Genomic DNA, 12,529 nt, shown 5'->3' on the forward strand with positions numbered 1-12,529 from the left:
AAGCTGATATCCAGGCATTTCAGAAATGAAATGCTGAGCCCAAGGGATTTCTAGAAGAAAATGAAAAAAAGAATTAACCAGTGTCAAATGTGGACATCTTCAAAGGGAAGAGGATCATTTAAAGTCACTCACTTTTTACTTACTGAAATATGGTCTGCATATTTTATTGTTTCTATCATCTTGCTTGTTACAGCCCAGCCAGTGAATGTTCAAAGAACATAAAGTCCTACAAATAAATAAACTGTGAATATGAAGGAAGATACAAAAAGGCAACAATTAAGATCAAACACTTGACACGTAAGCTTTATGTGAGCAATTATGTTTCCCAGTGGTTTTCTGGCAAAGTGTCATTTATTCAAGATAGCTGTACAGCAGGAAATAGGAAAGTTGTAAGCATCGCTACACACTGTGAGTATTTAGGAAAACATATCTGAATGGCCCAGGCATTGTGGAGGTGTTTGCTCTTGTTTTCAGTTATTTCTGCTTACAAGTGTCAAATATGACTGCTTGGACTAGCTAAGAGAGCTGTGCATTGGGTTACGTTTTGTGGGATGTAATTTCTCACATAAGATGTGCCTTTTATGCAAGGAAAATTGAAATTCTTGCCATCAAGCCAAATGTAGAAGCGCATGACATCACATACACCTCATTTTTCATGTGGAAAAAAAGTTCGGAGGCCAATTCTAAGCTTATTTGAACTGTATACAAGAATGTACTGTCACAAACATATTTGAAAACTAGCTTAGAGAATATATACAAGGGATTTGACACAGGTAAGGTCTATGATTTCAGTGGAAAGGCTGTTGATCTTGTGACAGGACATGAGTCTAAACTCCACTGTGCATGGGTATCATATTAGCTGTGTGACCTTGTGCATCTAATTTAATCTTTCTGAGACTCAGTTTCTTTATCTGTAAAATGAGGTGGTTGGGACTAGATTACCAGCTCAATGATTCAATAATCATTATGGAAAATACAGAATTGGAACTCCTTCCACCAAGGAGACAGAGCACAACTAATCTACAGTAGAATCATAGATCTAGTGTTGAAAGGCAACATACATACATATATATAGACACACACGTGTGTGTATGTAATCTTTAATGTATATAATCTTTAAGTATATAACTTGAGTTGGGCATCAAACATTTAAGTCTGTATTAAGCATTTATTATGTTCCAGGCATTCTGCTAAGAGCCAAGAGTGGAGAGAAAGGTAAAAACCAGTCCCTGTCCTCAGGGAGCTTATATTCTAAGGGAGAAGACAACATGTACATGAAAGGGGGAAGGGAGAAAGGGAACAAGCTGTGCCTACCTAGTATGTCCCAGGCACCGTTCTAATGCTTTGCAATGGTTTATTCATAAATAGGTACATATAACTGGGTACATAAAAAGTATATAGAGTAGATGAAGGTTATCTGAAGGTATCATTTGCCAGTGGCCACGAATTCAGTGAGTGCTTATTACATGCTAAGTAGTAGGAAATACAAAGGCAAAAATGAAGCAGCCCTTGTCATGAAGCTTGAGCTAAGGTATAACATAAGGATGCTCAGGACAGTATTCATTAACGAATTCTGTTCTATTTTGTTCAATAGTAACTTGAATTAACACTAAAATTTAGGAATTTAGAGCTAGAAGAGGTGACCTTACAAGTCACCTAATCCAATCCTTTCATAAGTGACTTACTAAGGTCACACAAGCAGTGAGTAGCAGGGCCATGATTTGACTCCAGGCCCTTAAGAGAGTCAAATGGCCCAGGAATCTGATCCCATAAGAGTAATATATTCAGTTCTAAGTGTATATTTTTGGAAGGGTATCAAGTAGCTGGAGAACATACAAAGGAACATGACCTGGATGGTGAAGGGCTTCAAACCAAATCCCTGAAGAACTGAGGATGTTTAGCCTGCAGGAGAGAAGACTTATGGTTGACATGATAGCTGTCTTTGAGCATGGAAAGACTGTCATGTTAAATGATTAGATTTAGGCAAGATAGCATGATGTAATGGGAAGAATGCTAGACTGAAACTTAGTTGGGGCCTGGATTCAAATCCAGACTTTGACATGTACATGTGCAAATCACTTAAATTCTTTGAGTCTCAGTTTCTCTATCTGCAGAGTGAAGAATGATACCCACAGTGCTATAATTCACAGGGGTGTTTCGTTGTTATTGTTGTTAGTCTCAAATGAGATATTGTATATTAAGAACTTTGCAAATGTTATAGCACCATGTGACTGTTAGCTATTGCTGTTAGCCCAGAAGAGAAGAACTAGGCATAAGTAGCGGTAGTTGCAGAGTGATAGATATTAGGCTCGATGGAAGAAAAAAACTTCCTAGTATTTTGAGCTGTCTCTTAGATAATAGAATAGTGAGGAGGTTCCCCTAACTGGAGATCTTCCAACCACAACTGAATGGTCACTTGATGGGTAAAGGAAATCTTGTTTTGCTATTGGTCTCTGAGATCTTTTTCAACTCCGAGATTCATTGTATCTGAGTCCAGACTTCTTTCCACTGCCCTGTTTTTGCCCACAGAAACTGAATTACATAAAAGTGTAGCAGAAAAAATTAAGATCTCTTGGAAGAATTTTTTGAGTTATAGTGGCGATTGGGGAAATTCACTGAATAATCATCAGATTGTTTTGAAGATTCTTTTGAAGAAGCTGAGACAGGACCTGTGAGAGCAGTTTTTTAAGATTGATTTCTTGATACCTGTTTTATCAATTTCAAAAAACCAAAATTTTTCTCAACAAAATTAGGGCTGGGAAGGAAAGATGATTTACAGTTTGATATACCAGGAGCTCACCCATGCTCACAAGTGCCCAACAAACAATGAGGCCCAAACTCATTACATTCTTTGGAGGTAGGTTACTTGTTATGCTCCCCGCCCCCCAATCAATTCCTAAGGCTTGTCATTGTTTTCCTACATAACATCTCTAGTATATGTCTTCTCTCCTCTGATAGAACTACCACCCTGGTGCAGGTACTCAGCACCTCACACCTGAACTATTGTAATAGACGGTTGATTGGTCTCCCTGACTCAAGTCTTTACCCATCTGGTCCATCCTTCACTCAGCTGTCAAGTTGATCTTCCAAAGTGCAAGGCTGACCATATCTCAACCTAACCCTATTCTATTCGGTAAACTCCAGCAGCTCCCTGTCACCTCTAAGATCAAATATAAAATCCTCTATTTGTCTTCGAAAGCCCACCATAATCTGGTTCTTTCTTAATATTCCAGTCTTCTTGCACCTTTCTCCTCTCCACGGACCCTGTGATGCAGGGACACTCATCTCTGCAATTCCTTGCATAAGGCTCCTGACTCTAGACAGTTTCTATGCCTAGAATTAACTATCTGCCTCCTAATCTCTGCCTTTTGGCTTCCCGGGCTTCCTTCAAGTCTCAGCTACAGACCTGCCCTGTGCAAAGAAGCCTTTCTCAGTCTTCCTTAATCGTAGTGCCTTACGTCTGAGATTGTCTCCTATTTTTCCTGGATATATCTTGTTTGCTCATAGTTTACATATCGTCTTCCCAAATAGATTGTGAAGTCCTTGTGGGATTGAATTGTTTGTTTTTTTATTTTTTATTTTTGCATTTCTTTTTTGCAATCATTGCTTAGCATAGTGCCTGGCACATAGTAAAGGCTTTATAAATGCTTGTTGACTTGATGTGACTTGAGGGAAAGGCAGGGAAGAGAAGCTGTCTTATTCATGTTCTGTTTAGCACAGAGAGTATAATGGGCAGCAAATTAAGTCAGCAACCTAACACATTATCCAAATATAAATAAAAATAAATTTGTGCTTTTTTGGGGGGGGGGACTCTGGATAAATGATTTCATTAGTATGGTGAATGCCCTAAGAGGAAACTCCCCTCTACCAATGCAGAGAGGCAACTCTTCTGTAATTTACAGTTGCCTGGGGACACTGAGAGGTGAGGGGTCTTGTCCACAAAAACATTGGTGTCAGAACAGGACTTCAACACAGCTTTTCCTGACTCTGAGCCTGTCTCTTTGTCTAGAATGCCACATTGCAAATAATCACTTATATTTTTGGGACATCTCAAATCTGGGATTTCCATGATTCAGAACAACTGTTCTATAGTTTTTTGTCTTAGAGTTGCCTGGCACTGAAGGGTTAAGTGATTTCCACAGGATTAGACAGCCATTAGAAAATGTCTAGACAAGAGATGAATATGATCTACTATGCTTCATACAGTTTACCCAGGAGTTATGGCTATACTTACAAAGAGAAAACAGGCCCCAATCATGGCTGCTTTGATTTTCACATCGAGATCTGCAGGAACGTGTATTCCAAAATTGTCAGCATTTGTGAAGACGTCATTTACAAATCCTGACCAATACTTTGAAATCTTCCCAATAGTTATCTTTTCATTAATTGTTTTCACCTGTGGAAATCAAGTTAAATTTTTAAAAAATAAGAATAAGGAAATCAAAAGCCATTTGGAAACTTTAAAAAAAAACTTTTCTGTGATAAATTAGGATTGTGTAATCTTAGGATCTTATTACTCAGAGAGAGAAAATCAAGACAAAAGAAGGAAGCAATATGGCAGAGTGGAAGGATACTATGAAGCCAAGACCACCTGTCACTGTCTCGATTTCCTCATTTATGATATAAGAGGATTGGGTATATTATTTCTCAAGTACTTTCTACCTAAAAAAAATTATGAAAAGAACCTATATCTTTTTTTCGTCCTCCCATTTATCCATTAGCATAGAGTACCTACGCCTTATAAAGATTTACAAAGTGATTATTCTATTAAGTTCATAAAGTACTTGTCAGTAAGAAACGTGAATCCTTTTTGCTTGTGTGACACTGTTCATTTTAGTCCTCAGTAACAACTTCAGTTTATGGAGCTGAATTAGGTAGGTAGTTAGCCTGTAAAGTGAGCAAAGCATAATGCCCTGGGGTTAGCAAATTTAGCAGCCCAGCCCTTTGATCTTGTTCTTTTCAGAGCTCCTTGTTGTTGACTCAACATTTATTCACCTGAACTTTATTTAGCTCAAGCCCTTCTGGATGACCATTGTCAACCTCCAGGTAGGACAACGTGCCCCAGAAAATGTACGAGTGTCAACCCCTCAGGTCATTGACTGATTTCTGGTTCTTCTAATCTCTGACTTCTTGTACTTACAGACCCACTACTTCTGTTCTTATACTATTCATAGAAACCCATCCCTTGAGGGCAAGTCCCTTAATGGCAGAGTCTGACTGGAGAGAATACATGACACACAGTTTCTTGGAAATATTTGGGTTTTAGAATGAAGTTTTGAATGAATTTTTCATTTTTTATATTTTTGGCCATGGCTAAAGGGTGGCATGTTGTTTGTCATCCCCCTTTACCTGTTGGTTTAATATTAATTTGTTATTCATCCCTCAAAAACTTGATCTTGAAATTTGACAAGAAGTACCCGGTCCAACCTATCAATTATGTACTTAGCCTGATTCCTTTTTTAGTCACATATTTTCTATTAAAATTATATATATATGTATATATATATAATACATATATGTATGTATTATATATAATTTTATTAAACTGCAGAAAAAGCAATAAAGAATATAGTAGTTGTCTTTAGAGCAAGTTTTAAAAGAAATAATTACCTATATATAACTTTTTATTATGTTATTTGCAGTTCTAAAATATCCACTATTTCTAGACCTTAAGTGTTATTGATGACCATTGGTCCCATCTTTATCCCTAGACTTTGACTAAAATAATGTTACTTATTTATTCATCCTAAATCCCGTCTTTGAGATAGATCCATATTTTGGGGGTAGACGCATGATTTCAGACCTTGAGACTAGCTTGTCATGCAGAAACCCTAGTAGCTACACCCAGGTTCAAGCCAGGTTGTCATCAGATGTGCTTTACACTAAACATAGATTCTAGCTAAGGGTAGGTACTTCAGCTTAAGCAACCATTCATTGGCTTGTTCTCTTTCTCAGGTTGTTGCTGAAGTCTGGTTTTCATCATTCTTCTTTTCCACATGACAGAAAAGAAAGTGAATTGGTCCTATAAGAACAATGTTGTGATACTAAAGATCAGAATGAATGAGGCTTGTGATGAAACTTAGAAAATCAAAATCGAATGTGTGTGTGCGTGTGTGTGTTTTAAGGTATGTTGAGGTAAAGAGGAAGATCAAAGAAAGGTTATGATCTTTTCTTGTTTTGGAGAGAATGGTGATAACAGATGATGGAAAGCAGAGTTTTTCAACTCCTATTTTGCATATGTTTAAAAGCCAGGGAGAATGATTTTTCAGCCAAGAAAACAGCACAAAAGAGTAAATGGGTACCTGAAATACAAGGTAAGGGAGGAGATGATGCGAGTGTACCTAGTTGCTCTCAATTAGTTTAAATCACCAGGTCAAAATGATTCAGTTTAAAAAGAAAACCCACTGCTCTAATTGCGGCTCTTTTTTTGTGATTTTTGGGGAAAGTGTGAAGAATAGGAGAAGTACTGCAAGATTAGAACAAACAAAAATTCTTATTTTCACATATCATCTTACTTATTACAGGTCAATAAGGTTGACTTTGTTTCTTGGCAACATCTTAGAATGTATTACAAAAGGAATGATGTGTGAGCAGAAAGCAAAGAGGCAAGAGGAGTTCGTCAAAAGAAGACCGAATTCAAATAACCTCATTTCCTTTTTTGACAGGGTTAGAGGCTCAGGGTAAAGCCATAGACATAGTGTACTTGGATTTCAGCAAAGAATTTGATGGCTCTTCAGAGCCTTACAACATGCATGGTAGTACAGTTAGAAGGAGTTGCTATTGGTTGAATGATCTGCCCAAGGATGATTATTACTAGATTGGTATCAACCTAGAAGGGGACCTCCAATAGAGTGTCACAGAGTTCTGCCTTCAGCCCTATGTTTTTCAGACATAGTAGTCCATCAATCAACAAGCATTTATTAAGCATTTAGTATGTTCCAGACCCTGTGCTAGCAGGTGATACAAAGACAAAAGTGAAACATGTTCTATCCTTAAAGAGCTTATTTTCTATTAAATGTCGTCATCATCATAATGATAATAATGCCCAGCATTTACACATCTAAAGCGCTTTATATGTACTGTCTCATTTGATCTTCACAGCAATCCTCTGAGGTAGATGCTGTTTTTCAGATAAGGAAACTGAGGCTGGGTGGCTAAATGACTTTCCCAAGGTGTTATCACTGGGAAGTACATCTGAGGCAGGATTCAAACTCAAGTTTTACTGATGCTAAGTCCAGAATTCTATCCACTCAACTACCTATCACACGGGAGGCATATCAATTTTGCAAGGATATAAAAGAGAGAAAATAGCTAATATCTTGGATGAAATAAGAATCAAAAAAAATCTCAATAGGCTAGAAACTAATAAGATGAAACTTAAAGAAGATTTTAAGTATGCTTAGGTTTTAAAAAGTATACTTTAATAGCCGGCATTTATATATCACTTTAAATTTACAAAGAACTTTGTATACATTATTGCTTTTTATCCTTACCACAACTCCATAAGGCAGGCACCACATATTTGATTATCTTCAAATTACAGTTTTAGAAATTGTGTCTCAAAGAGATTGGCATGGTCTCATGACTAAGTACTGGATGACTTATGGTTCAGATTCAATACTCTCTTGACTCTAAGCACAAGACTCTTTTATACTATATCACATTGTACAAGTGTGATCCAGGATCTAACACAGTAGTAAGTTTATCAGTAGTCAATATAAAATGACAGCAGCAGTAAGACTGCAAAATGGAACCTAAAAGCCACATACAAACCTATAAAAATAAGACCTCAAAACCCTGCCCCAGCCCACTGCAGCCCTCTTCCATCTCCGTTGGGGCCACCTGCTGAGTGCTCCAGATTCTAATCCAGTTATGTGAATGATTATCTGTGCCTCTCCCCATCTTCTTCCCCTGCTGCCTACTTTCTTTCTCCATTCCATTTCTGTCCCCATGCTGTCTGCCTTTGTACTCCTTGCTTTTCTCACTTGTCCATACTTTCTCTGCCATTTGCACCTATACCTTCTGTGCCTTATTAAACTGTGATTGCAGTCCCATTTCCCAGTGACATCATGGTCTTTCCCAGTGAGTATCCAAAGAAATGGATGTGCCTGCTCCATTTCATAATTTCATAAATTAATTATCAATTCACCTACCTAACAATTTGAGTTGTACAAAAATGGAATCCACCTTCCTCAGGAGACTCCAGGATGTCATCTATTGGAGGTATTCAGTCTGGACTATTGGAGGTATTAAAGTCTGGACTATTTGTGAGTTTCAGGTATGTTGTATAAGGCTTTCATGTATGAGATGGATTAGGTGGATCCTGAGTTTATTCTCTTCCAATCCAGAAATTCTATAATTTTTTTTCTCCCTGCACCTCCCCACCCTAGCCTAAGAAAAAATTGATAACAACTTAGACTTCTAGAAACAACCACTCTATGTTATTTGAATATGAATAGTAAGACTGATTAAAAAATAAACTTGTGAATAATCTTGATTCTAGGATTTCCTATCAACTAAACTTGGCAATTATATTTAAAATACCGGAATACTCACTCAAAGCAAGATTCCTATATAACTTTTTAGAGACATTCATTCCTAACATACATTAGACATTTTTCAAAGTGCTAGCCTCTAAAAGGCTAAATTACAAAGCTGGGATCTAAGATGAACATCCCCCCATCCCCACAAAGAAACATACCTCAAAGTCAACATCTCCAAAACAGCCACATGTTGCATAGGGACCCACAATTTTCAAAATGTCTTCTTTGCTTTCATTTTGAATTGTGAACTTTGGCAGAAAAGGGTCCCATTTCTGTACAACATAACCAACTACTGTACCAGGAGGGGCTTGAATTTCCAACTGGAGAATACACAAGAAGGGAATCAAGTCAATGCTAGGATCAAAATATTTTTTGGTTGTAACATAATGATAATTTAATGTGAAGCATGAGAGTTGTTATGAAATCATGTTTATTCTTCTTTGACACCATTAGCTTCAGGGTAATCAATCAATCAATCAACAGGAATTTATTAAATACCTACTATGTTCCAGGTACTCTGCTAGGCATACAAAGACAAAAAGCTTATATACAAATGTAGTACAAGATTTTTACAAAGGAAATACAAGGTATTGGGATTGAGAGGTTGGAAGATACTAGCTTCTAGGTTTCATGAAGAAAGTAGTGACTAATGAACAAGATTAAACTTTAATTTTCATATATTTCTCTATTGATTTATTCCTGAATATTAAACAGGTTAACCAGGCATGGAGATTTTAATATGAAGTTATTTGCAAAAGGGATATAGAAATACATTTTACCTCCCCTGCTTTAATGCCATGATCTCCAGAACAGTGTATTCCAAATAGAACAACAATAGTGAAACATCAAATGACATAATATACGTAAAGTGTTTTGAAAAGTTTAAGGCACTATATAAATATAAGTAGCTATGAAGTGCCTTGGAAATATTTAGACAGTGATACAAGTACCTTATAAAAATGCTTCCCAAAATGCAATATAATAAACTACATACAGAGTTGGCTTTGCTTAGTTATTTTTTACTATTCTCCCAGAACCTTTTGGACCATGAAAAACAGCACCAGTCTGACAACAACATTCTGGAGGTCACAAGTAAGAACTTTGACACACATCAATTAAGGCTTTGAGTTTCACTACCATCTTTCCAGTGTTACTTAGACAGAATTGATGAGCTGTGGTTATAAATGAATGAGAAGGGCTATATGAAGCAAACAAGTATCATTTGCTAATTAGATTGTAAGCTCTTTGAAGGCAGGAGTTGTCCTTTTTCTCTTTTTGTATCCCCAGTGCTTATACAGTGGCTGGCACATAGTAGGTGCTTAATAAATGTTTATTTATTGATTGAATTATTATCCCAAGATAGAACATGGCAAAATGAAGAGTTAATTCAGATCACCTAGAACCACTATGTATTGAACATTGACTTTTACATTAGGGGAAAAAAATCCAAAGGTTTAACAGCATGTAAGTTCAAGATTTCATTAAGATTATATTTAAACACCAATAGTTTCTGGATATTTTTATTATCTGCAATGATATGACAAATAGAGTGTTCTACAGTTTGCCAATTGAACAAATTCAACAAACTTATTAAATACTTTCTAAATTCAAGGCACAGTGTGGTAGGTACTGGTGATACATTCCATAATCCATGTCCACGCCTTTCCATAAGCTGTTTCCCATGTCTGGAATCCTCTTTCTCCTCACCCCTCTCTTGGAATATTTTAGTCCTTTCAAGGTTCAATTAAAATCCACCTGCTGCATGAGATGTTTTATTTTATCTTTAATGTTAGTACTCCCCCCTATCCTCAAAGTTACTTTGTATGTATTTTGTGTTGCTTGTATTTTATACATTTTGAATTTATTTATTTCTCTTTAGTAGAATGTAAGCTCCTTGAGGGAAGGAACAATTTTGTTTTTATCTAGCAAGGGTCGATGAATAGTAGGTGCTATATAAATTATCATTTAATTTAATTGAAATAGATTAAAAGAAAAGAGCCCTTACCCAGAAGGATCTTGCTTTCAACTAGGGGGAAAAAAAACAAACAAAAACAAACACTTTACCTACATGTTTTCATTTGAGTTTTCATCTAATGTTCCATTTTTTTTTTCAGTTCAAAAATTAAACAATGGATAGGATGTAATGGACCAAAATAACCTCAACCAGCCTGCTTATTTGGGGAAAACATGGATGAGAAACCAGTCATCTCACAATTAAAACACAAAAAAAATTCTTTAAAATGTTAATTTTTAAATGTGTTTACCATGCCAATGGCTATTTCCATCATTCCACAGAGCATCTGAGTGTATTAATGCACACCTAACAAAAAGTAAATTACTAATATTGACATAACCTAAGAAGAGGACAGATGAAAAGTTCTATATATCTGCCAATTTCTTACAAATCAGTGCTGCTCAATCTAATTTGAATGTTGATGTGGAGCCAAAAGAAATACAAGACCAAAGCCACAAATTTTATGCCGGCAAGAAAAATAGAAGAGGCCCTGGTCATCACTGTGAATGTGAAGGAAACGTTTTGACTCAAAGTATAAGGAATCCAGGACAGGCAGTATGATATGGTGTATGGGGTGTTATTGTTCAGTCATTTTCGGTCATGACCTCATTTGGGGTTTTCTTGGCAAAGATACTGGAGCAGTTTGCCATTTCTGTCTCTAGCTCATTTTACAGATGAGAAAATGGAGGCAAACAAGGTTAAGTGACTTGCCCAGGGCCATATAGCTAGTAAGTATCTGAGATCATATTTGAACTTAGGAAGATGAGTCTTTCTGACTACAGGTCTCATGCTCTACCCACTGCACCACCTAGCTGCCCCAGTGGATGGGATGCTGGTCTCAAAACCCAGAAAAGGTACATTCAAATCCAATTCTCTGGCACATGCTGGGTAAATCATTTAGTATCTCAGTACTCTAGGCCACTAATGTCAAGCTCAAATATAAATGGGGGCCACTAATATGGTCTTCATGCTGACTTACAAAAGTACATATGTTTATATGTTTCTTTTTTATTATTAATACATCATGTTAAAATCAGATCAGATTTATATTTTAATTTAGTTAGGCCCAGCAAGTGTGGGCAGCATATGGCCCACCTCCCAAGTATTTGAAACTTCACTTTTAGGCAATACTCTAGGACCATAAACTGCAAGAAGCAAGTGACCTTCATTGCTAGAGGGAATTTCCTGACCTGGAATTTCCTCACCAGTGATATTATAGGGCCTGTGCCTATCCTTATAAGGAATCTATGGTGGAGCAGCTAGGTGGCACAGTGGAAAGAGCACCAGCCCTAGAGTCAGGTGGACCTGAGTTCAAATTCGGCCTCAGACACATGATAATCACTAGCTGTGTGACCCTGGACAAGTCACTTAACCTTAGTTGCCTCACACACACACGTACACACACACAAAAGGAATCTATGGGAAAGTAAAATGATTAGAATGCTTTAAAAAGCAGAATTGGCCAAATGGAAAAGGAGGTACAAAAACTCACTGAAGAAAATAGTTCCTTAAAATTAGAATGGAGCAAATGGAAGCTAATGACTTTATGGGAAATCAAGAAGCAATAAAACGAAACCAAAAAATGAAAAAAAAAATAGAAGACAATGTGAAATATCTCATTGGGAAAAAATGACCTGGAAAATAGATCCAGGAGAGAGAATTTAAAAATTATTGGACTACCTGAAAGCCATGATCAAAGAAAGAGCCTAGACATGATCTTTCAAGAAATTATCGAGGAAAACTGCCTTGATATTCTAGAACCAGAGGGTAAAATTGAAATTTAAAGACTCCACTGATCACCTCCTGAAAGAAATCCCAAAATGAAAACTCCCAGGAATACTATAGCCAAATTCTGGAGTTCCCAGGTAAAGGAGAAAATATTGTAAGCAGCCAGAAAGAAAAAATTCAAGCATGGTGGAGCCATAGTCAGGATAGCACAAGATTTAGCAGTTTCTACATTAAGGGACTGCAA

At 36.8% G+C, this 12,529-nt stretch overlaps 1 protein-coding gene across 2 annotated transcripts in view; it reads right to left on the reverse strand.

The window, feature by feature from the left end:
• Positions 1–12,529, reverse strand: part of PLSCR5 (phospholipid scramblase family member 5) — a 36,421-nt gene continuing 23,892 nt past the window's right edge. Inside the window, exons 5-8 of one of the 2 annotated variants that reach the window (XM_027876001.1) lie at positions 8,702–8,863; positions 4,235–4,396; positions 144–226; positions 1–50 (exon numbers count right to left, since the gene is read on the reverse strand). In XM_027876001.1, coding sequence (XP_027731802.1) covers positions 188–226; positions 4,235–4,396; positions 8,702–8,863 — 363 coding nt within the window. In that variant the 3' untranslated portion in view covers positions 1–50; positions 144–187. Of the gene's footprint in view, positions 51–132; positions 227–4,234; positions 4,397–8,701; positions 8,864–12,529 lie in introns of both variants that reach the window. The other variant, XR_003570343.1, reaches the window with a different exon arrangement.

This window comes from Vombatus ursinus, unplaced genomic scaffold (genome assembly GCF_900497805.2).
Source record: "Vombatus ursinus unplaced genomic scaffold, bare-nosed wombat genome assembly UNPS02014810.1, whole genome shotgun sequence".
Classification (NCBI taxonomy): Eukaryota; Metazoa; Chordata; class Mammalia; order Diprotodontia; family Vombatidae; genus Vombatus; species Vombatus ursinus.